This window comes from Protopterus annectens, chromosome 2.part0 (genome assembly GCF_019279795.1).
Source record: "Protopterus annectens isolate FY-2018-M chromosome 2.part0, PAN1.0, whole genome shotgun sequence".
Classification (NCBI taxonomy): Eukaryota; Metazoa; Chordata; order Ceratodontiformes; family Protopteridae; genus Protopterus; species Protopterus annectens.
This window is the reverse complement of record NC_056728.1, coordinates 1,606,086,995-1,606,114,042: the sequence shown is the minus strand read 5'-3', so window position 1 is coordinate 1,606,114,042 and position 27,048 is coordinate 1,606,086,995. Positions and strand designations below refer to the sequence as shown.

The window sequence follows — 27,048 nt, the reverse complement described above, 5'->3', positions numbered from 1 at the left end:
AGGTACATACCAAATGGGGCATTGTACTCTATAATGGGTCTAATGAGGGATGGGTACAGTGGGACAATGACCTCCTTTTTCTGGATGAAAAGTCCTTAGTGATGAGGTGTGCCACATAGAAGGATTTCCTGACTGTTGTGGTGATGTGGTTATTGAAGGTGAGACCACTGTCCACCTGTGTCCCTAAGTCTCTTATCAAACTTTCGGTGTTTAGTGTACTGCCACCAATATGGTAATTCACAGATACATGCTTTTTCCCAAAGGGGATAACTATACATTTCTTGGCATTGAGCTTGAGCCCATGGCTCTGGCACCAAGCATCTGTTTCTGTAAGGCCCTTTTGTAGAGTATCCACATCATTTGGGGATTAAATAATGGCTCCCAGTTTGCAGTCATGTGCAAACTTTGTTATCCAGAGTCCCTTAGTGTTGGCCTGTACTTCAGAGAAGTAGATGCCAAACAAGAGCGGTCCCAGGACTGAACCCTGAGGTACTCCACTTGTCACTTGTCTGGAGCTGGATTTGGAGTCGGCTACTTTTACAGTATGGGTTCTATCTGTAAGCCAGTTAGCAACCCATTGGGTGACGTAGAGATTAATGCCCAGCTTAGTAAGTTTATCTATGATTCCAGAGTGGGGGATGGTGTCAAAGGCCTTGGCAAGGTCTAGATAGGCTGTGTGGACCACCTTACCCTTGTCCATAGCTCTGGAGACTGATTCGAAGAAGTCAATCAAGTTCAGGAGACAAGATCGGCCCTTCACAAACCTAAACTGGGTGGGGTCCAGTGTTTGAAGGTTGCCAATGTCTTTGTTTATAAGTTCCATGATAATACGCTCCATGGCCTTGCAGATAAGGCTTGTCAGACTGATGGGATGGTAGTTTCTGAGATCCAAGGTGGATCCCCCTTGTGGAGTGGGATAACTGTAGCTGTGCGCCACTCAGTGGGCATGAAACCTGAGGTGAGGCTATGATTAAACATGACACTTAGGTGAGGTGCCAGTTCATATTGTAGTTCATGTAGTACACAGCCCGGGATGTCATCTGGTCCCATGGATGCTGTATTCTTAGCTTTGGAGAGTGCGTTTTTTACCTGTGTGGCCGTTATTACTGGAATTTGGCAATCTTCCGGTATTGAGCTGGGCCATTTAGGGGGTGAGAGGGGGGTGAAGTTGGCACTGAATCGATCTGCCAGGATACTGACAATATCCTTGGGATCAGTATACTTAATGCCATTCTGTTTTAGCTCAGAGCAGATCTGAGCATTGCCATTTAGATTCTTGACATAGTGATAGAATGCCTTGTTGTTGTCTTTGGAATCTTTGGCAATTTTATTTTCGTAACTAGCTTTGGAGGATTTTATGAGGGATCTCAGTTTCTTACTGAGGCTGGTAAGGAAGTTTTTTGCATCCTGGGATTTTCCTCTTTTCTGCAACAGTTTCTTCCTTTTGTTATAAAATTTGTTTATGGCAAGGGACCACCAGATTGGCTTCTTTTTTTGGATGAGAGCATCTTGGTTCTATTTGGGATGGCACGATTTATGCATGAGTGGATGTGCTCGTACAGTGCCTTAGTGTAGGATTCAGCAGTTGAACTTTCAGCTCCCATCTGCATGGGTGTCATGAAGTTTGTCACTTCTGACTTGAGTAGCATGAAGTTGGCTTTGGAGAAGTTTTTTATGGAGGTTTTCTTACTGGGGGGTGGGGGTGGGATGTGGATGTTAAGGGTGATTAGCTTGTGGTCAGACGTGACTAACGAGGGGGTGACCATAGGTGTGGAGCATCGATTTCCCATGTTGGTAATGACCAGGTCTAGGATATTGGAGCCCCTGGTGGGACTATGGATTATTTGATCCAGGGCATTGGAATTTATGAATTCCAAGAACCGTTGGGCAAAGGTGTTGGTACATGAGTAGCTTTCCCAGTTAATGGCAGGGTAGTTAAAATCATCCAGTATTAGGGTATTTGGTTCTATCTTAATATTTTCCAGTATGTTTAGAAAGGTGTAGTGAGAATCTTGGGGTATGGTGGGGGATCTGTAGCAAGCTACAATTTGGATTGCAGTCTTACCTAGTGTTAGTTGCAGCAATTGCCTCATGTACACAGACAATCCTCTCCTCCTACCACCCAACACTACAACCTGTGAGAGATGCACTTACATAGCCAAAATGGAAGCAAAGCTCTCTCCACCCAAGATTGTGCTAGACAGTCAAGAGGAGAAGGTTAGCACCCACACTACACCTCAAGCAACACATAGCTCTTCTGAACCCACACCACCAACACCCACATATAGCAACACTAAATCCACATATGCAGAGGCCCTTAACTGTAACCTGCCCAAGCAACAAGGACCTCTGAAGCTGAAACGCAAACAAACACCAATCACAACCAAAGTGTCACATAGTTCAAAACACCTGTGTGCCACCCAGCAACAGCCCCTAAGGCAAGACAATGTACCTAACACTTTAGTCATAGGTGACTCTATAAAACTAAGGAAAACTAAGCGAAAAACTAAGGAAACCACATTAAAAAATAAGCAAACTTCACCTTACTTAACTCATTACAGCTGAGTGCTCCTACAGGCATCTTTTGCAGTTAATGCATACTGCTCTTCTAGGCGTCAAATATTGATTGTTCATATTTGCATTAATAATTCCAAAACCATGTTACTTACAAGGTACCAGGATATTTTGTCTTGAAGCATATGTGATGGCAAACACGATTGTATTGATATTTGACCTCTCTCAATGTGTATTTTCTAGAACTTTAAGGTGATAACTTCATTTTTTAAAGGCTTAAGCCATGACCACTGGGGGTTAAAGGCACACACGTAAAAGAGCTTTTACTTAAGACAGAGGTGGTAAGTTTCACAGCCCTCACGCTAAAGGATAACACTGCCCAAGATGCAGAAATCTTTACAAATGCACTCTATGAACATCTACAAGGATGCATGGACCGTGCCATCCCTAGCAAAACCAAGACTCACGCCTCTAAGAGAAGGAAACCAGTTTGGTGGATCCCTGCAATAAACAGGCTATACAATAGAAGGAGGAAACTAGTTCAGAAAAAAAGCAAATCCCAAGAAGGAAAGACATCCCTGATCAGTATTAGTAAGAAACTAAGGTCCCTCATGAAATCATCCAAGGCTAACTTCGAAAGAAAAATAGCCAAGGATTCAAAAGATAACCACAAAGCCTTCTTTCACTATGTTAAGAATCTAAGTGGCAACTCATAGATATGCACTGAACTAGTACAAAATAGCACAAAATATACTGAACCTACTGATATTGCCAATATCCTGGCAGATAGATTCAGTGCAAACTTCACCCTCCTCTCACCTCCAAAAGGTCCCACAACAATACCGGAAAAGTGTAGTGTCCCAAAAATCATAGATGCACAGGTGAAAACAACCCTTTCAAAAGCAAAAAACACAGCATCAATGGGACCAGATGGTGCCCCAGGCTGTGTCTTGCACGGACTACAGAATGGACTAACCCCCCACCTAAACATGCTGTTCAACCTCAGCTTCTCCACAGGCTACATGCCCATAGAATGGTGCACAGCAATGGCTATTCCTCTCCACAAAGAAGGGGCCACAACTGACCCAGGTAACTATCGCCCCATAAGCCTGACTAGCCTGGTCTGCATGGTTATGGAGCACATCATCATGGAACTCATTAACAAAGACATTGGGAACCTCCGAACACTTGACCTGACCCAGTTCAGCTTTGTTAAGGGCAGATCATGCCTACTAAACCTGGTTGACTTCTTTGAGACAGTCACCAAGGCCATAGATGAGGGAAAGGTGGTTCACACAGCCTACCTTGACCTCGCCAAGGCTTTCAACACCATTCCCGACTCAGATATTACAGAAAGACTCACCAGCCTGAACATAAACCTACAGATGGAAAAACCACTAGACATCAGAGATACTGTATATAGTGTGCCTTAAAGGCACTTAGTAAAAAAAAAAAATAAAACTAAAAAGAAAGATAATGTGGATCTAAGGAACCACTAGACACCAAGACTAATCTATATAGCTTGTCTAAAATTCACTTAGTAACAAAAAAAAAAAAAAAAAAGAAAAGAAAGTCAATGCAGATAGGAGTTAAACCTCTAGTCACCAGGATTAACTCTGTCATCTCATGTCTGTTAAGGTCAGGGGGAAGCACTAACCACCAAGGATAACTCTTTAACAACTTGCCTTAAGGGCACTTATAAAAAGACAATGTAGCTCAGGGGAAACACTAGCCACCAGAGATACATTAATAGCTTGCCTTAAGGAGATTAAAGTGGATTCAAACGCCATACCCTCTAACTTCTCAAAGGGGATATTAGGTCTCTACACTACCATCAGATATAAGGGATAGTGTATTGATGAAAACAAACAAACAAACAAAAATGTAAAAAAAAAAATACAAACACATATATATATATATATATATAATGAGAGGAAAATGGATTTGAACCCGTTACCTTTGCCATATGAAACAGCAGCATCAACCTGCTACACTAGAATTCATTAGTAGATGATGAGGATCTTGGACGTTATTCAATTCCTGCAACAGTATATGTGTTACGAGTCAGATAGACAGGACATATTAAAGAGTACATTATGTGCTTGTAGTGAATGAAATCTAGAGAAAGCCAAAATTAATGGTGGGACAAAGACCCACAATCAGGAACAGATTTCAGTTGTTACTTTTATAAACTGAGAACATCACTACAATAGTGGCTTTTGGATTAACATGGAGTTACTGAAAGAAATTAAGTCCAAGATTCTTAATGCCTAGCACTGATGATCAAAAGTAATCATTCATGATTTTTAAGAGGGGAGTGAAAATGTAAATGGAGATAGTGAGGATATTCTGTCAACTCTAGGACAAGTAAGGGATATGCCGTGCATGTGTGTGCGTGTGTGTGTGTGTGTGTGTGTGTGTGTGTGTGTGTGTGTGTGTGTGAATGTGTGTCGTGTGTGTGTGTGTATGTGTGTGTGTGTGTGCGCGCGCGTGTGTGTGTGTGTGTGTGAATGCGTGTGTGTGTGTGTGTGAATGTGTCTGTGTGTCTGTGTATGCGTGTGCGTGTGTGTGCGTGTCTGTGTGTCTATGTGTGTGCGTGTGTGTGTGTGCGAATGTGTGGTGTGCGTGTGCACATGTGTGTGTGTGTGTGTGTGTGTGTGGGGAGGGTGGTATGTAAGAGTAAATGGCAGGTGCATATGCTAATGCAATACATGGGCAGACAGTTTTAGCTGATGTAGGAAAGTAATGGTCTGCACTCGTGGTAATTAATGGCTATTCAGAGACATGAAATTTAGCCAGTAATGAGTTCAATCCTGACTGCAGCTAATGCACCTCTGATCTGTAAAGTACCACACTGCAGAAACAGACCCTTTGTAACACAACTCTTACTGCAATAGACAGGGCTGTTTCAAAATACTTGAACATGTAGATGATTTATTTATGCACTATGAGTGACATTGTTAATATTCTGCTAATATACTAGTAATGTAAATTTAATTAAACTGCTATGGAGTTAAATATTATCAGCTCATATGTTATCCTGACTTTTGTATTTTTTGATTTGCAAAAAGAATAAATAAAGGAGATACTTCTGTCATCTTCTTCTGGTTGGTCAGATGATCCATTGTTGTGTTCAGATTCGGCAGTGGTGGAAACATCTAGGCAAAAGAACCAAAAAAGAGTTGTTAAGTAGTTGAATTAAGCAAAAAAAAAAGTAGATAAGTAACTGAATTAATTATTAAGGGACATGGAGCTCATAATCTTATATCAATATATCAACAAACATTTGTCATGTCATAATAAAGTAAACAACAAATATATTTTATAATAGGTAGCTGAATAAAGAAAATAAGTTGAGGCCCAAATCTCTTAAGGTCAGATACCAGATAAACAGAGGTCATTGCAGATGTTAGACCAAACAGAAAAATACAGCAGAACCATGGCATACTAAACAAAAAAGTAAGCATTGTTTTTTTGTTTAATAGGACAGAAGAGTTGGATTTACTACTTCTAGACTGTTGCGGAGGAACAATTTGCAGTCAGATGCATATTTTTCTTAATTTTCTGAACTACAATAGAATAACCAAGCTGCTAATATGAACTGACAGTTCAAAGTATAAAAACACAAACGTAGAACCAGACCAAAAACCTTCTGAAGACTGTTGGATAAAAATGAAAATCTTTTAATGGATGAATGTTCAGGGCACCAAACCACTGTAAAAATCACTGTTGAGCGCTTTCATACACCCTCTTTGGTGAACTTCTTCAGAACAAATTAAAAACAATCTATAAGCACTTAAATACCTACACAACATAAATGCCAATTCAATAATTAAACAACCATTTAAAATTTAAAGGAGCATACTTTCTCATTATATTACATAGTGTTTCATCTTTAACGAAGGTGCAATGGAGCAACTATCATTTAAACCAAGATATACTGTTGCTCTCAATCTGATTGCCATCTGGTTTCCTTGATATTTAAATTATCATCTGTAACTTTACCCTGCATATCTTTCTGTATAGAATCAAGTACAAAAAATTTAAACCCATGGGTGTTACTTTTTGAATGTGTCTATATAATGCATTTGTAGATGCCTCTATCCTAATATCTCTCATGGTCATAAATCCGATCCCTAAGTCTTCTAGAGGTCTTCCCAACATATAAACCTGGGCATTGTTGACATAATGCTACATATACCACATTCACTGAATTGCAATTATAATGGCATCTAGTAGTATACGTATAATTCTGAATTTTTTTCTGGTTCTACATTTGTGTTTTTATACTTTGGATTGGTTGTTTGTCTTTTCCTTTCAAAACCTGGCTGGGATGGACCCACCACCAACTACTGGTGAAATAATGCAACCTACACACCATTTGCCCACTAATTCCTTTAGATGGTGAAATAGCTCTAACTGTCTGAACAATTCAACATCACAGAGCACACTGGGCTTGCCCTTAACTCAACAAACAGGGCACGTAAATAATAATATGAATGATGAAACTGCTATTCTTGATACACAGTATGCCCAGTGGAAGAACAATGCATTTATGTTCACTTTAAATAATGATGAAGCCAATAGACCTGTGGCAGTACAAAGTAGTTTGGCTGATAAACTGAAAGAATTTGAAAAGGTGCTATTAAAATATAAAAAGACACAATTGGAGAATGCATATCTACAAAAAAATGTCGAAAATAATTGCGTTCCCAAAGGACTTAGGCTGTGGCGCTATCCTAATGGTGCCGGAGCCAATTCTAATATGTTAAAAGATCTACATGGTATATTCAATAAAGCAGGGTTGGATATTTTAAGACTGATCATCCACTATAATAATGAGGACTTGCAAAAATGGTCCACGCAAATGGACCGTCTCAATAAACAAATTAAAGATGATTTGATATTCGGACATTATGAAACTAACCACATGCATATTTTCCACAGAGTGGACAGTCACTGTAATGAATTATTAGAGCGGAAAATTAATAAATTAAAAAGAGGCATTGCTGACTATGAGATGGGGAGGGCGTATCCAAAACCAAAAGGCTTTTACGGTAATAGTGAAACAACCAATCCGATGGTAGAAAAAGGTGCCTGTCCCAATGAAATTAATAACAGTGATGTCAATTCGCAGGCCAGCCCTTTAGAGGGAGAAGGCCCAAGGAGATCAGAGAGGATATGCAGATACCAGCAAGAAAATCAAACATTGAGGCCGTACATGAATTTCCTGAACAATTATGGAGGCCAGGGAGCAGTACCAAAGAAGTGACAGGGGAAATATTACAAGTAATGGCCAGTACGGAGCAGGACAATATAGGTATGACAGTGGTTAGTGATACAGCTGTGGATTTCCGCATATACAATTTTTCTGATTCAGTTATGACTGTTGAACATGCTGAATTATTATCAAAGGGGCTAACATTTGTTCCAGCCTGAAAAGCTAATATTACGGACACACTAATAAACTTAAAAATGTTCGTCAGAAGGCTTAATTTAGCAATGTGGTTTAATAACGCCTCGAATTTTATAGTAAGTGAAAATATGCGTAGACCTAGTTTATTCAATTCATCTACTCATTCTACTTTATTAATGTTCGGAAAAAAGTTGTGAAAATGATATTAGAAATATTGTGTTCGAGACATCATCCCATGCATCGAATATGTCTGTAAATGAGGGGAGCTTATTAAAATAACTCACGGGATCGTAATATACAGGTAATGAAGCCCAACAAGGGGGTTGGTCTAGTTGTAATGAACAGGATTGATTATACAGCTAAATGAATGAATTATTAATGACTGATGTATATGAAATTGTTTCTAGAAATGCGATAGCGATTGCTTTTAGTAAAATTGATGCCCATTTCATAGATATGTTATTAGCGGGGGCATTAACTCAGGCTGATTATGATTTCATGCACAATAGTCAACCAGTAATTGCGAGTATTTTTGGAGTTCCCAAAATACATAAGGGCCTGTATGACCCCCCCTCCCATTCTGCCCAATTGTGGATGCGAAGAAGTCCAAGACATTCTTCATAGCTAAATATTTATACAAAAAATTACAGTGTGGATAGATAAGAATGAACAAATATGCAAGGATTCTTGGCATTTTTTTAAATTATTAGGGAATCTCGAGTTCAATAAAGAGGCAGTCTTAGTCACATTGGATGTGCATGACTTATTTTCTGTTATTCCACACAAAGTTGCTATAGAATGGTTTGAAGAGCAATTATATAGAAGTAGATATATACACAAGTGTGATGTGAACACCATGTGTGCACTTATGGAAATTGTCCTCAAAAATAATTTTTTATATTTTGAGGGACAGTATTTCAGACAAAATACTGGGGTTGCCATTGGGGCATCATGTGCCCCCATGTTTGCTAGCTACATTATGGCCAAATGGGAAGACATTTACATCAAAACAAGTTCATATTCTGCCAAATCTAGTATGTATGCCAGATTTTTGCATGAATTGTCCCTTGTGTGGAATAGTACTATGGACGAGTTAAAGCAGTTTATAAATTATGTGAATGATACAGTTCCCTTTTTACAATTTTCTTATAATATTGACCAGCATAAAATTGTGTTTCTGGATGTAGAGGTGAGCAAAAACTATCAAGACGGCCGATATGAGTCAAATATATATAGAAAACCCACGTTTTCTAATACATATTTACATTATACCAGCAATCATCCCACAAATCAGAAAAAAAGCTGTTGTTAAGGGCCAGTTTATACGGCTGGCCTGGATGATATCTAATGAAAACAATTTTTTGAATGAGTGTGGGAAAGTAGTGAATATGTTTTTAAAGAGAGGCTATCCGGAAAGTTTTGTTTATGACATTCTAGGTGAGGTCAAAAGAAAAAGGCGAAGAGGGTTCATTCAACCCATCCTTATACATAAGGAGATAGTGAAAGCCACAAAAGAACATAATCAAGAGGGATCTAATAGAGCATTTATTACCGCTTATAGTTTGGATGCCAGATATATAACCAATGTTATTTTCAAAAATTGGTGGTTGATTTTATCTGAACCAAATATGATGGAAAAAAATAGGAATAATGCAAAGGTGATATATAAAAAAGATACCACCTTTAAGCAAATATTGGAAAAGGCTACTAATACTACTCAGATGAACAAAACCAAAAAGACTGGTACATTTAAATGTGATGCATATAAGTTATGTGCACACATATTAGTGAATGACCATGTAACAATTCAGAATTATACGTATACTACTAGATCTCATTATAATTGCAATTCAGTGAATGTGGTATATGTAGCATTATGTCAACAAAGCCCAGGTTTATATGTTGGGAAGACCTCTAGAAGACTTAGGGATCGGATTTATGACCATGAGAGATATTAGGATAGAGGCATCTACAGATGCATTATATAGACACATTCAAAAAAATAACACCCATGGGTTTAAATTTTTTGTACTTGATTCTATACAGAAAGATATGCAGGGTAAAGTGACAGATGATAATTTAAATATCAAGGAAACCAGATGGCAAATCAGATTGAGAGCAATAGTATATCTTGGTTTAAATGATAGTTGCTCCATTGCACCTGTGTTAAAGATGAAACACTATGAAATATAATGAGAGCGTATGCGCCTTTAAATTTTAAATGGTTGCATAATTGATGAATTGGCATTTATGTTGTGTAGGTATTTAAGTCCTTATAGATTGTTTTTAATTTGTTCTGAAGAAGTTCACAAAAGAGGGTGTACGAAAGTGCTCAACAGTGATTTTTGCAGTGGTTTTGTGTCCTGAACATTCATCCATTAAAGGATTTTACATTTTTATCCAGCAGTCTTTGGAAGGTTTTTGGTCTGGATGAACTGACAGTTATTAAACAGAATCTGTGTGTGCAAAGATTAATTTTATATTCAGACTTCAAACATTATACTGTACTATCCCAAGTATGATCAGTCCTTGGAATTAAAAATATTATTGCTATATCTGTGGTACATGCAGCTACAGATTTCTAACTCTTATACAGTAACATTGGAAATGGACGTGTTTTTCTTAGAATTCGTAACTAGCAATCTATTTCCTGGTCAGCTTATCAGTGTAGTAGCTTTGTAGTAAAGGATTTTACTCCACAGGACTATGTTTTAACATTAAGATGTCTTCCACACAGGATTTGAGTTTAGCCCTGTCCTCTACTTACTGTCTGTGTGGAGCCTAAATGTCTTTATTTTTGGTGGGGAGATATATTTCATTGAACACCACCAAAAAAACTACCTAGCTGCTTTTAGCTACTATATTAAAAAAAAAAAAAAAAAAAACATAGTCCATGTATATTGTGTTTTCCTTTGTATTTATAACCCTGACCATGGCTGAAAAGGACTTGTGAAGGTTTTCCTAAATATAATCAAACACCAGTTAGTATAGTTTAGTAGTGCTGCCACTGCCTAAATACAAATGGCCAGAACTGAAAGATGCAGACCTACATTGTGCAGTACATTTTTCCACAGCTGTGCAACCATGGTGTCATTGTAAATTTCTTGGAAGGTGGCTAGGACTTACCCACCCAACACCAACAACAGCACAGGGTATACAGTAGGACTTGCTGTTTCCTACAAATACACTGTTAGGGGAGATATTTCTCAATCTATTGTGAACCAGAAGTCCTTTTTCAATTCATTATACTTATTCCATGTAGGTCAGAAAACAACAAAAGAATTTAAGATATGAGAAGAAAAAAATGTACTGATAATTTACCAGGGAGTGCAATTTTACCCTGGAGTTAAGGAAATGGGCAGAGCTTTCATGATAAAAGTGCTTGACTGCCAATAAAATTTATATTTTAAGTTTCTGTGAAGTTTTGTGAAGAATTTACTTACTTGGATAAAATATATTAAATCAAAAGTCAAATGCTATAATGGCAGAAATGTATCCACATTGTAGTGAGGAAGAAACAGGAATACTCTAATAATCATTCATAGTTGTACAGCTGACAACTGTAAGGTTTTATTAATCCCCAGTTTCAAAGCCCCAAAGTTGGAATGAATGCCCCTGCCCATCATAGTAAACTTGCCTAAAAATAGTATTTCAGGGACCTTTTAACAGGGACACCACTGCACATACCAGAATCATAGGTTCATAGGTTCATAGGTTGGTACTAGGCTATCGGCCCTAGGGCCTATACAAGCCTAGCCATAGCAATTCCCTGGCTATTTCTTCCCACAGTATTTACTTCCCTGGACCCCTGTGTAGCAGGGCAACTAACGTGATCCCCGGAGTGAATTTCCTATCTCCCATACAATCATCAAGATTCCTTTTGAAGAGGGCCAAAGAGGTGCTCTGCTTGACATGTATGGGCAGTCTATTCCAGAGCATGGGGCGTCTCTGGGTCAGGAACCTATCCCTCCAGCATGTTTTGTTCATTGTGATGACAAGATTTAAATCCCTGGAGCGTGTGTCTCTGAGGGATTGGGATTTCTTTAAGTGTAGCATGTCCAACAGCTCTGGGTTTGACATGGCCTTGTATGTTAGGCAGAGATCACCTCTGAGTAGACGATATGCAACAGAGTATAGGTGAAGTTTTTTTTGACGGTCAGCATAGGGCATCTGCTTTAAGCCTGTGATTCTTTTAGTGAGGTATTTCTGCTGCCTTTCCAGTTGTTGCAGATGTATTGAGAGGTACATACCAAACGAGGCATTGTATTCTATAATGGGTGCAATGAGGGATGAGTACAGTGGGACAATGACCTCCTTTTTTCTGGATGAAAAGCCTTTAGTGATGAAGTGTGCCACATAGAAGGATTTCCTGACTGTCGTGGCGATGTGGTTATTGAAGGTGAGACCACTGTCCTGTGTCCCTAAGTCTTTTATCACACTTTCAGTGTTTAGTGTACTGCCACCTATGTGGTAATTCATGGGTACATGTTTTTTCCCAAATGGGGATAACTATACATTTCTTGGCATTGAGCTTGAGCCCATGGCTCTGGCACCAAGCAGCTGTTTCTGTAAGGCCCTTTTGTAGAATATCCACATAATTTGGGGATTCAATAATGGCTTCCAGTTTGCAGTCATCTGCAAACTTTGCTAGCCAGAGTCCCCTAATGCTGGCCTGTACTTCAGAGAAGTAGATGCCAAACAAGAGTGGTCCCAGGACTGAACCCTGTGAGGCATATGAAGCTTATTCCAAAGGAATGGGGCAAAATATGGAAAGGAAATTCTGGCTGATGTCTCTAGTTAGGCAGTTTAAGACTAGTCTTGACTAAGTTTGCATTCTTTCTTACCTAAAATATGTTCTCTTTTCCAGACAGAGTATAAAATATGACAAATACATTTTAAATTAAATATGTTATTTCTGCAGCTTAAATTAAAGGGGAAAAAGAATGTATGGAGAAAACGTGAAAAAAAAAAAAGAGTACAATTCTGTAGGTGAGGCAATAGCAGCAAAAAAGTTCAAAGACACTCGAGTCAGGAATATAAGATGGATGAAGTTGGTATTGGTACTTCACAATGCATGGTTATCTGCTTTGCTTTTATCCCTGGATAAAGTACCTTCTGTGTGGAGTTTGCATGTCCTCCCTATATCCACATAGTTTTCTACAGAGGTCCCCAGTTTCCTACCATATCGTAAATGTATGCCATTAGATGAAATTTCAGTTTTTCTAAAATGTTCATAAATGTACAGTTTGCTGTTATAGGATCAGGCTCCTGAGACTCTGAAGAAGAGAATATGAACATAGTAAGCAGTTACTAGGCATAAAGTCCAGGAAACCAGTGCCTGTCTCAACTTCCAATTTCCATAAAGCAATGTCTGATTAAGAGACTTACTCAAGTGCACATAATACACACATGAGACCTGAGGAGATTAACTCTTATACCACAGGAAGCAACAGGTTAATAGCGCATAGCCTTAATCTTCTGCAATAACTACCAGATCAGGAATAAATGAACTCATAAATGAAAAAGTGAAATGACAAAGAGTAAGGAAGACTGGTATAATTTTTGGTTGCACAGGAAGAAAAATCATTGGTGTGTGTAAATAAATAAATAAACAAAGAAACAAACAAATAAATAAATATGCATCATATCTCTAAAGATGGTGGTATTGTTCCATTCTGATTACTACATGCAGCTTGGGGAACTCCAATAACAAATACAGGAAAGAAATATTTTAGTGGCATTATGAGAGAAGTTATTACCTGGATGGTTTAAATCATTTAACAGAAGCTATATAAAAGATTGATAGGTACAGTCTTGAGGAAAGAAAGCATCTGGATAATATAACAAAGTAATTTAAGTACATTAGTAATATCCAGAAATATGAAGTGGGCATATCTCTCAACTTCCTAGAGCAAAAAATCTGGACAAAGCCTAAAATGATGGGGGGACGAATAGGGACAGATTTTAAATACTGCTCTTACAAACTTAGTTGATATAATAATAGATTTTGCATTAGCATGAGTTTTCTGAAGGATTTAGAGTCTTAAACACAAATGTTTGTCATTATTTAATAACTTCACTCCTCATGTATTTGCCAGATAGGTACAGATTTTAGGAGGAACACACCAAATATATGAGGCAAAAATCTCAACATTCTGCAAAAATCTGTACAGTTGAGAGATATGGAAGTGGGCATCATATACTCTGAAAAAGAGCAGCTCCACAGGGACACATTAATAAAGCTTTGATTATGACCCAAGTGACCAATGTTGGACCAGAGGTTCATGCACCTACTAGAGCTGGTTTAGGGGAGAACAGGAATGGTTAGGGTTATCCATGTCGAAAACAACACAAACCAAAACGAAAAACCTGAAACACGACCAACCAATAATCCAACGTCCAGAAAATGCAGGAACAACCAAAACAAACTGGAGTTGCTTGCCAAAGATAAATAATTTATTGAAACAAACGACCTAGGTTTCGTCTCCAAGGTAAAAGACTTCATCAGAACACTTACGCAAATAACCAACTCCCTTTTATTACAACCCACACTCTATTAATCAATTAACATTAACACAAGAATTAACATTCTTTGTGAAATGAAATGGCAGTTAAGGTTAGATTCAACCAACTTCCTAGAGATTAATAAAAATATTAGTATAGCACTATTGTTGAAGTTCAAACATATTGTAAGGCAATAACAATTGAATGTTAAGGGTTTATCTACCAATTTTTGGTTTAGTTAGATGTTTATATTGTCGCTGTGTTATTTAGTTTATTTTTATATTTTTTACCAATGAACATTTTTAATGAAAAGTTGTTTAATGACAATTTTAATAATGATTGTTTTAAAGCCGGAGTCTTTAAATTTATTTACTTATTGATTAATTGCTTAACATTAATTGATTAATAGAGTGTGGGTTGTAATAAAAGGGAGTGGGTTATTTGTGTAATTGTTTTGATGAAGTCTTTTACCTTGGAGACAAAACCTAGGTCAACGTTTGTTTCAATAAATTATTTATCTTTGGCAAGCAACTCCAGATTGTTTTGGTTGTTCCTGCATCTCCTGGTCCTTGGATTATTGGATGGTTAGGGTTATCCTTCTCTTATTCTTGGGGTGACGAGCAGGGAATGTGTGTTTTTACACACTATCCATGGCTGACGTTCTGATGGAGACCAGGACTCTCATGGGTGTGAGGTCTACAAGTGGGCATGGTCAATTGATGATGCCACATGCACAGGTATGGACATATATTGTGAAGGCCCACTGCACCCCTAACCCTTTAGCCATAACTTTGTATGTGCAAGTGAACTATGGATTAATTTGAAAACTCTAGACTTTCATTGTGCAAATGAAAGTGACCACAGCCATCTGGCTTTACTCTCTCTCCTGAAAACAAATGGTCATTAGGGGTCTTGCCTGGAGAGGATGAGGAGGACAAGGCTTGATGGGCAGTCTGTGATGCCCCAACCAGGAAAAATATAATTTAAGGAAAACAATTATGAAAAAATAATAACAGTATGGAGGGATGGGTCAGAAAACAGAAAAAGAATTTAAGATATGAGGAGGAAAACTAAACTGATGATATAGTAGGATATGCAGTTCATACTGGAAATGGACAAACCTTTTCATGTAAAAATCTTTGTCTGTCAACAAAATTTACATTTTAGTTTTCAATAATGTTATGCGTATAACATACGCAAGTAATTTATGAAGTGGTTAAACAACAATTTAATGTGGTATGACGACTGAATCAAAGCATAGACAATAAGGTTTAACCAGCTGTTTTTCATCATTGTGCTCTATGGTGTGTGTGTCTAATACTAAATACACGTAAAGAGTGAAAAATAACTTATGGTCATTATTTGTAAACAGAAGGTACACAAAAGTAGCTAAATATTACAACTTCAACACAGAATACATTCTGAAACTGTGAATGATTTGGTTGAATAGAGGATATCTGCCCATGTGACCCATTCCACTAATCCAAGAGATTCTGAAGGCAATCTACCTACTGGAAGAGCACCAGTAATCACATCCAGCAGGTTGTACTACAAGCACTTGAGTCCCAAGTGCTCAAAGACCACTGACTTGATGCCAGGGAGTCGGTGGTCTTGTAGATCATGTAGGCTGTCATTCACACTCAGACTTGAATATGAGTTCAGGCAAGTAACAAAAGAGAGAGAGTGGCAATGCTTAGGAGTGTAGATGAGTGCAGCAATGGGGAAGTGGTTATAAGTTTAGGGCACAGAAGGAAAGTTTTATTGTTAGGGAGCAGAAAAGGAGTTTTAAGAGTAGAGAGTGGGAGGGGAATTTTAGGGTTAGGTAGCAGGAAGGAAGTCTTAATTTTAAGGAGCAGGAGGGGCGTTTTAGGGTAAGGGAGTGATCAGGGTATTTAGGTTTAGGGAGAGGGGTTGGAGTTTTAGGGTAAGGGAGTGATCAGTGTATTTAGGTTTAGAGAGAGGCTTGCGTTTTAGGGTAAGGGGGTGAGGACTTGGGTTAGGGACTGGGTGGGAGTTTTGGGATTATTGCTCTGAAAGGGCTACAGTTTTATAATTCAAACTTTGGAAGGGCTAAATAGATACAGGGGATCAGGTTAGTAGGAGTTCAAGAAAGTGGCAGCACACACGCTATTAACATCTGAGCAGTAGACTGCACCAGGATACACAGGTACTACAAGATACAGTATTGTCTTGAAATTTCTAAAGCTATTCCCTCACCTGTCAAAATACCAATGACACATAAAATAACAGCATACACATCTAAAGATTTACCATAGAGTAAAATGTTGATGTGAATTACTCTTTCTGGAAAAGGAAACCAAGATTATTAATTACGCAGACTGTGATTACTACATATGGTTGTGCAAACTAATAGTTTTGTCATTCAGTAAGATATTGCCTGCATGGCATGCATAGGCATATGCTAATTAACCTTGTTCTTTCCCCTGGAACTATCTCCAGGAAGGCATCTGCTGCAGTTTACCATTTCATTTTCAGTGGAAGAACCTTCAAAGACATTCTGGCCTAAAAGTTAAAGATTACCAGGAGATATACATGATATGTAAACCTTAAAGTAACCTTCTGGAGTTCAAGGACAGCCTTATCAATGTGATTTTGCAGAAAGACATGCGTCATCACAGTGGTCTGTCTCTATGACTTTGCTAGATGCAAATGAGACAACTCAGGGGATAGGCATATGCTAATTAGCCTTGTTCCTTCCCCCTGGAACTATCTCTAGGAAGGCATCTACACTTCGAGTGATTCCTAAAATCACTTGGCTATGTAGATTAGCATGGCTGCTTCATGCCCCTTAAGCTTTGTGCACCATCCACTGCAGTAGAAGTAACTGCTGGGGAGTTTAGTGGCAAAGTTAGGAGGTGTGTGAGTGGGTGCATCTGAGGGGCTGCATGTGTGAGTGTATGAGTGAGTCTGTGTCTGCCTGGAAGATAGCAGTAGGGGTGTTAAGGGTTAAATTAGGCAGGTGTTTGTGTAAGTTTATAGGTGAATGGATGACTACCTGTGAGTGGGATTGAGTGGGGAGAGAGGCTGTGTGTGTGTGTGTGTGTGTGTGTGTGTGTGTGTGTGTGTGTGTGTGTGTGTGTGTGTGTGTGTGTGTGTGTGTGTGTGTGTGTGTGTGTGTGTGTGTGATGGCTGTGATAGCTACCATACTTCCACACATCCCTAGACTAATAAGCAGATCCTGCAACACTGGGTGGGGGGGGGGGGGATCCACTAGCCACAAGGGAAAACTCCATATTCATGCCTGAGTGGCACATAGACAGTAGAGGGATTAGGGTGGGGTGACAAGAACCACTAACCATGAGGGGTAACTCCTTAAATAAGTGCCTGAGCAGCACAGAAAGAGTTTGGGGGGTCAGGGTTTGGGCAGAACCCCTAGCCACCAGGTATAGCTACTTAAAGTAGAGTCTGAGTATCACATCAACAGTATGAGAATTGGGGGAGGTAGATGGAACCACTAGACAACAAGGATCACTCCTTAAACAAGTGCCTTAGTGGCACATAAACAGAATGGTGATCCGAGGATCGCGGAACACTAGACACCAGTGATACTCAATCTGGTGAACCATATTTAATAAAAAAGTGCAGATAACTACTAAACACCAGGTATAAGTACTGTACCATAACAAGGAACTAAAGAAACTTCAAACCTGCATTCTTCCAATTCAGATATTAGTCCTCTCTGCCACCACTTGACATAATGGATTATTTTTAAAAATAAATAAATGATAAAAAAGTACAGAGGTGGGAGAAGGGAGATGAAACATGCTCCCTTAAATAAGCACTCCTGAATTAACCCACTACGTTAGCTGACAAGTTAGCTCAGTAGGTTGTTTTTAAATATATATATTGAGTATCTCATGTATTATACAATGCCTGCAACATGTTGTGATGTATGAGGAACAGGGACAGGAAATGTTAAGCATACCTCTCAACATTGTAGGATAATAGCTGTTGCACTAGCATGCATTTACTGAAGGATATGAACTGGAAACTCAAATGTTTGGTATTAAGGATTGAGTATAATTACCTGTGAATTACCAGGGCAGGAGCAAAAGGAGAATTTTTTTGACATTCTGATAACAGGGACAGTTATGGGAATGTGGTGTGTGTGCTTGTGTGCGTGTGTGTGTGTGTGTGTGTGTGTGTGTGTGTGTGTGTGTGTGTGTGTGTGTGTGTGTGTGTGTGTGCACATATATGTATGTGTACATTTTACTGTGTGCTTGTGTGTGTGGTAGAATGACTGAGGGGGAGGTAGTGCATGAGATAACAGAAATGCCAATGCCATTAACTACCACATAGAGTGCTGATCTAGGCTTCACAGTTTTAAACTGGGATTCATAGACATGCAATTTAGCTGATAATTAGGTCTTTCCTCATTGCAAGGTAACAAGTTTATGAATCATCGAAGACCACATTTGGAACACATAGCCTTTTTGTGTCAGTCTGTACGGTAAGTAGTGGAGATCTTTATGAATCCTCAGATTACTAAAAATGTGTTAGATGTGGACAATGTAAATATATTTTAAAGGACATGAATATTCAGTTAGAAGATATTAATAGATATCATTTGGTTTTGAGACATGGCAATTGCAATAGTAGTAGACTTATTTACATTGTGAGATGTAGTACCTCTCCCACCTTCTACCTTAGAAAAAAGGAGGGATTATTGAAAAAATATATCTATTAACATGTTTATAATATGGAGAAGTATAATATAATAATGCTTTATTCCATCATTTGTGATCATTTTAAAATGCTCTTATATGAGATTGTGGAAATCATTCCACACAGTCCTAGGGGGTGAGAGCATGGGAAACTAAAAGTGAGTATATAGCATTATATAAGCAATTAAAATTAAATGCCACCATGCCCTCTGGTATTAATGACACTATCTTTATTGTTCCAGTTTTGGAACTAAGGGCAGCAAAATTATGATTATGAACAACTTAATCGGGCGGATTTAATAAAGCTTACATGGTGTTTTTTTCATCATGTCCGCATCATGGCATGATGTCCACACTGCTGTGGGAAATTTTGAATTCAGTAAGTGCCCTGTAGAGGTGGGTACCCACATTGCACATGATTTAAATACAGTGGCATGCTAATCAGTGGCATAAGCAAATGAAACCAAGGAGACACCACGGAGCGATTCATCAAGCAAAAGTCAACCGTGTAGGCTCCGTGTTGGTGTTTCATCTGTATTCGAAAACGTTTTGAATACAGCCATGGGACTAGTCTACATGGAATTACTTGCAACCTCTTAGAGCAAGAAATCTGACAAAGCCATTAATGGGGGGAGAAAAGACTACAAACAGAGACACTTTAAATATTGCTCTTACAAGCTTAGAAAATTGATAGAACAACAAGTTTGCAGCAGCAGCAGTTAGCTTTGTGCACCTTCTGTCATTTTGAAATAAGAACATTTTTTAAATATTTGCTCTTATTAACTTACAAAGTTTCTAGAATAGCAGGATTTGTGTTAGCATGCATTATCTGAAGGTTATGAAGTCTGACACTGAAATGCATGTCATTATTAGCCAGTGATTCAGACCAAAAAATATGAGGCAAAAACTGGACATTCTGCAAAAATCTGCACAGTTTAGAGGTATGCTATATCAAGGTATCAGATAAGTGAAAATAAACAGGGAAAAAGGCTCAAAAGAGGAACATTTTTTTTTAAATATAATACCCGTCCTTTTGTGTTCAACATATGAGTGCCCTTCAGTTTCCCCAGTTATACGGTTACTAACCATGTAGATTCAGGCCTGTCATCACAGTGAATATGCAAATGAGGTCTGAATTCATTACAATTGCTGAATCCAAAAAATTTGATCCATGTAGGAATGTTCACATCATTTAGGCACACCCTCAGTGTTTATGGGATGGCAACTGTGTTTACTTACATCCGGTGGGTATGCCAGGTTAGATGGATGGCATTTGTGATTGCTTACATCAGGTGGGTATGCCCGGTTAGACTTACAAAGTGTTACATCAGGTCTGCCAAGTTTGAAAATGCAAGTAAGCAGTGCACAGTTTACAGGCTCTGTTTAATTAACATCGAGCCTCCTCTTCATTTCTTGGCAAATTGTGTTTTTTCTGTCAAATTGTTAGTATTACTTAATATAAAAGAAAAGAAATAAAAAGGGAGAAATATTTGAAATAAGGAAAAGCGCTCTATGACATACACAATAGAAAATGTCACTACACATGAGATATGTCTACATAGGTCTGGATTTCAACTCTCACTCCAATGCACCTTCAGAAAACAGGATGGGTGCCTTATCCCTCTTTGCCATACAAACAGCTTTGTAGCAAAGAACTAAAGTCATTCATCACACAACCAACTGCAATGGAATGTACACTGATATCAAACCATAGAATTGTTACTTTCACATTTATTATTATATTTCGACATAGTGCACTTAGTGATCACACAGCCTGTTATGATTATCGCTTGCATATTTGCAGCTCTGTCTTACCTTTCTGTGTTTTCTGGTCATTCATCAGTTATTTACCAAGTATTCTGAGACATATAGTCTGTAAGCCATGCTATATCGTTGGCCTTACAATGTGTGAGGATATTAACTGGCAATAATATGATATGCATTTGCCAACAACTGAAGGGAAGGTTGGATGGCACAAACAAGCAGAGACTGTTCTTTTGGTGGGGAGAGCAAAGATGAGTTACTGTTATGGCACATACAAGGGTACAACTGTTCTTTTGAGGAGGAAACAAAGTGGAACTACTGTTACGGCACATGTAGGCATAGACTGTTCTTTTGGTGTGAGTAAAGGTGAGTTGCTGTTATGGCACAAACAAGGATACGTTGCTCTTGTTACTCTCCTTGTTTTGCATCCTGCCTGTTGTTTGATCATGTGAGAGGAGAGAAGTCAGAAACTGCAATGTGTATCTGTACTTTCTAACTTCTCTCTAAAATGATTTTCTAGTAGAAACGCATGGTGCTAAACTGAGGGCATGGAGTGATCATTAGTACTTTTGAGAGGTATGAGTGTGTGAATCTTTTATGCTTGAGGTCTACTACTTACTAACTAGACTCTGTCTGATGCAAGCAGTACACAGCCAATACATGGGGAGGTAAAGGTTGTGTGAATTGCCTGGCATCAATGTTACTATATGTACGTGAGTAGGAAGAAGGTTTTGGGCTCCTAGGTGGTGAGTGAGTGAGTGTGCTATGCATTGTCTCTTAGCCAATGCAAGAGCATACTGAGCATTTCTATGTCTGCCTACACCCACAGCAGCTGGTGGTCCCCCTCTGACTTCCCATCTGCCTGTGGCTGTGGTGCCCTTAGAATTGGTGGTATGATGTGTGCCCCTTCTCCTTGTTGATTGTGCTGCAGTTGTTTCCTCAGGATTATGTTGTATAACATGGCACATACTGTGATAATTTCTGTACATGTCTGTGGATTGTATTGCAGGGCTCCTTCAAATGTATCTAACCATAGGAACTGTGACTTCAGCAGACCAAACACACACTTTATGACATTTCTGGTTTGAGCATGTGCATCATTATGGTGTTCTTCCATGGGTTTGTGTGGATTTCTGATGGGTGCCATCAGCCATGGTTCTAGTGCATAGACTGCATCCCCAGTAGATGATCCTGTGGGATATCCCCCCCCTAACAAACATCTGATGCAGTTGGGAGATGTGCCAGATATGTGAGCCATGGTAACTGACAGGGTTGCCAGCACACGTTTAAGATGATTGCCTTGGCATTACACACTGCTTGGTAGTTGATACAGTTGACAGAGCCCACCCTGTTCCCCAGGTGTTGCCTTAAATTCTACAAGAGTGCAATCTATTGCTCCCAGTACTTCAGGATAGTGTTCTGCTGCTACAACTGTTGCATACTTCTGATTTTCTCCTTAGCACTATGGGGAAATATATTTGCTCACTGGAATGTTGGAGCATACCATGCAGGAAGGAGGATCCGGGATGCTGATGCCTGTGACCCCCTCAGCATGCCCACTGTTAGTGTCTTAAAGGTACCTGTAGTTAATATTATAAGGGCCTTACTCTCCACTGGGATGGGTTTCCCTCGCTTGGCTTTAGCTCTGAGTTAGGGCACCAGAGGTTGCAAAATTCCTGCAGTATGTTGCTGTCCACTCTCTAGTTCTCTACAATTTCTACATCATGTAGGTTGTGATAAGTTAAACATGGCCTGAAAACTCTTCTACTTCTCATGCTAAATCTATTGGCAGCAATAGCATTGGCTGCAGCCTCTAGCACATACAAATGGATCAAAGCAACAGCAGCCCACAACATTTTGTCTGTCTAGATTTTCCATGACTGTACTCCAAACGTTTTGACATAATAGTAACAGCATTTTTAGTTTGTTAGTATATATTGCGCTATAGTATTGCAGGTATTAATGTATTTCTGTGTTTTATGCTTTTTATCACAGGTGATCATGATAGTGGGAGTGTGGACCCTGTGCCACCTGATGTCAGTGGATCTGCAGACTCTAATGATGATGTTGGTCAAAGTGAAGCACAGTAGGGGGAGGAACATATGTTGAATCTGATGCCGAGGTTGACATACAGCCATCCCCTGATTTCCACTGGACACAGCCAGAAAGCCTACACCCACCCAGTCCATTGAGCCCAAAAATATTGGACATGTGGAGGGCAAGGATATTGATCAGGAAGTGTGGCTACTGCAGCTTCAGTGTCTATTTTGTCTTTCCTTAGCCAAAGTATGTGTCAGGTGCCACACAAGAGGATTTTTAGGATTGTTTGGAGGGGGCCTCCTGTTCCTTCTCCACTTGGTGCAGGTGTCACCTCCCATGCCACTCAACATATGTTTAGGGCTGTCATGGAGGGACAGGCACATTCCCATAGGTGCTCCATACAAATACTCAGGGCTCAGGATGTGGCACAGTCTGACATATGTGACTGCCTCCACCGTGTTGCCGATTCACTGCATCGGATGACTGATATGTTAGAATGAGGGGTGTCTGTGATGGACCAAGGGGTGTCTGTCATGGAGTGAACAGATTCTGTGATGGAATGTCTGCTGTGAGGGGAACAGCATCATTGTGGGTGTAGGTAAACCATATTATCTGCTGTAGGCCAACATGTCAGTGACAGATCCTGCTCCCATAGTGTCAGTAGCTCCATTTCAGTGAGCCTGCTGTCCACACCTAAATGTGGCAGCCCATAGGGTCATGGACCTGGTTGTCCCCATGCATGAAGCCTGTCCAGCAGACATCAGTCAAGTTCAGGTAGAAGCACTACATCTGACCGTGGGCATGGACAAGACAATGTAATTCCTGGCAGAGCCAGTTCTCATGGTTGGGGACAACAGTAATGAACTGCCACCTCTGCAATGCAATGCATGCACCTGTCTGACAGACCAAGATGTAGAGCTAACACAGAACCTGGCTGTGTTCATGCAGACATTCACACACCAATTTCAACTGGAGGACCCCTACAGAAACTCACACAACAGTTACTCTGTCTCACTGGCCATTTGTTGTTTTATTCCAGTGTCTGCCTTCTTCTCCTTCCTACTCACACACTCTTACCAACCTTCTGTGTCAGCCTAGGCTTACTGACCCTCCCCCCCCCAGCACCCTGTAGAATTGATGATAACTGTGCCATATCCCTGTTTTCTATCTTTTGGATTCAGGGATACAAAAGCTGTCTCTAATGCTCAGAGTGAATAGCTAACTTAGTGCTTTGTATATTTGCATTTGTATTGTTGAACTGGTCATTGTACCTTGGTCTTGTAGATAGTTGATAGCATCAAACTTTCACGATGTTATAGTGAATGGTCATGTAAGGGTGGCTATATCAGAAATTGCAATGTGTATCATTGATTTTTAACTTCTTTCTTTAATGACCTGCCAGGACAAAAGTATGGTGCACATCATAAGTAACACCATCATATTCAGATCTTAGGACTGTATGACAGCACTGCCGTCAAACCTCAATAGAACATTAATACAGTATAATGCTGTTTTTTGCATGTACCTCGCCAGACACATGCAGCAGCTGGAGACACCACAGAGTTTTCTCAGAAAGATAAAACAGGGTCTACAAATCATGCCCTGATGTATAGGATAGATTAACAGCCATATCATTGTCATCTGTTTAGTATATGATGAGTTGACATCTACCTGGCCTCCAGGCCAGTGTGTAACCATGCCCTGGTGGGATGACTGCATATCCAGGCATCTGATATAGCTGATGACATCAGCAGTGTCTGTTGATAATATGGTAATAACAGTGTCCCACATGCTGTGGTAAATGGCTTTCTGAAATGTTAAGCTAGAGAGTACACACACACAGTTGACTATAGGGGAATAGAACACCTACCCTTCTAATTGCACAGATTACAAAACACAGTATTTAACACATGCACCATGGCACAAATCTGACTTTTGCAAGACTGCAGCTGAACATCAGCAGGCCATAAGTGTAACAAAATGTTGGCAGGCCTGCATAGGTTCATAGCTACATAGGTTCATACAAGCGACTAACATAATAGCCCAATGCTGATAGGTTCATAGTAGGGCCTAGGGCCTTGTGAAGCCTATCCAAGTTGTACCATTGCTCCCTTATAGACCAAGATATGTAGTCTATGTTTGCAAATCCATGATCAGCACTGGTTGACCATGTCTAAGAGTGATATAGGCAAACCCCCTGGGGTAAATCTATGATTTCCCATGCAATTGTCCACTTACCCTTAAATAGGGTCATTGAGGAGCTTAGTTTGACATGAATTGGGAGCTTGTTCCATAGGAGTGGTAATCCCTTGGAGACAAATCTGTCTCTCTAGCATGTCCTAAAAATGAATAAAAACTGCACAGAACTTAAAAGACAGTACAGTTTAATCAAATAAATAAAATGAAAACGTAAGCACTTTCACAACATACAAGTCACTTCATCAGACAAATCAAAAACAGTTAAAAACATTATTATATAGGTTGTCAGTTAATAGGTCTATTAATTAAGATATCGTTTTTCTAAATCTCCCCCTCTTACATTTACCTCTATTACTTGTAATACTAAAAATCTGAAAGTGTACTGAGTCAGCTGAACAAAAATTTACTTAATGCAGAGAAGCCTTCAGGTCTCAATGGTATGTCCTCTTTGAAACCCTTCTTAAAGGCACGTCCATTGAAACATAAATAGCTCTATACCCCCTTTTTCAATACATGCGTTGCTATGTCTAAATATTTATATATTTTTGGGTTTCGGTTTACATACGCTTTTTATTCACATTTCTGTATTGCTTATTTGTAAGCACCTATTGGTTGATGCTTTTGACATTCAGAGATGTTTTTATTGCCCTTTTAAATTTTAATAATTGATTGACTTATCAACTGACAACCTATATAATAATGCTTTTATCTGTTTTTGGTTTGTCTGATGAAGCAACTTGTTATGTTGTGAAAGCCCTTACATTTTCATTTTATTTATTTGATTAAACTGTTCCACCTTGTAAGCTCTGTACAGTTTTTATTCATTTTTAGTGCTACTTCATTTTGCTGCAGCGTTCTGAACCCTTTGCTTGTTTTTGGCTCTTACTTCTCTAGCATGCCCGGTTGATGTTGCAGGCTAGGTTAAGTTCTCTAGAGTGAGTGAGTCTTGTCCCATGTGATTTGAGGAGGTGCAGCATTTCTTTTAAGGCAAGGCTCTAGACTGCTCTGTAAGCCAGCCACAAGTCACTTCTCAGCAGCCTGCAAGATACAGAGTACAATGACAGAGCTTTCAGTCTTTCAATGTAGGTCATGTTTGGAGGCTTTGGATTTTCTTAGTGAGAAACCACTGAGGTCTGTCCAGCTGCTGCAGGTGTCTGGTGATATACATGCAAAAGGGAACACTGTATTCTTTTATTGATCTGATGAGGGATGAGTACAATGGAGTTATAACATCCTTAGTCTTGGATGCTATTCCCTCACTTATGAGGTGTGCATTGTAAAGGGCCTTCATTACCACTGTGGAAACATGATGTTCAAAGGTGAGGTTGCCATCATAGGATCATAGGACCATAGGAAGTTACTAGGCTAATGGCCCTGGGGCCCTTACAAGCCTAGCCAAGAGTTTAGCCCAAAAATACAAATTTTGGACAAATTTGTGGTTTCCCAGATGTTCCACCTATGTCTCACATTGACAGGAGTGACAGGTGCTGACTAAGTTTTCTTTTTTGGGGATAAACTCTTGACTAGGCTAGGCTTGTAAAGGCCCCAATGCCATTAGCCTAGTAACCTCCTATGATCCTATGATCCTATGATGGTAACCTCACCTTTGAACATCGTGACTCCACAGTGGAAAAGAATTAACAGAGCTATAGTGGGTTTTTAACATAAACATCAAAAGACATCAAGATACTATTCTTTTCAGAAGCTGTTTATCAATACTTATTGATACAGACTCTTCCTTTAAAAAAGAACTAAATATTTCTAGACATAATGACAATAAAACAAAATGTATAATTATGAACACAAATGTAAACTATACAATACTTTTTCAAAAAATATAATATAGATATTGTTAAAAAAAAATACATTATTAAGGAATGACCCTAACATCAATTATATAAAAAAAAAGCCCAGTATAGGAAAAAA

General features: G+C 39.2%; 1 protein-coding gene across 2 annotated transcripts in view; it reads right to left on the bottom strand.

Moving 5' to 3' along the window:
- Window positions 1-27,048, bottom strand: part of LOC122793553 (cytosolic phospholipase A2 gamma-like) — a 679,208-nt gene that overhangs the window by 139,393 nt on the left and 512,767 nt on the right. For both annotated transcript variants that reach the window (XM_044061702.1, XM_044061703.1), the window contains one exon: window positions 5,604-5,672. In XM_044061702.1, coding sequence (XP_043917637.1) covers window positions 5,604-5,672 — 69 coding nt within the window. The remainder of the gene's footprint in view (window positions 1-5,603; window positions 5,673-27,048) is intronic.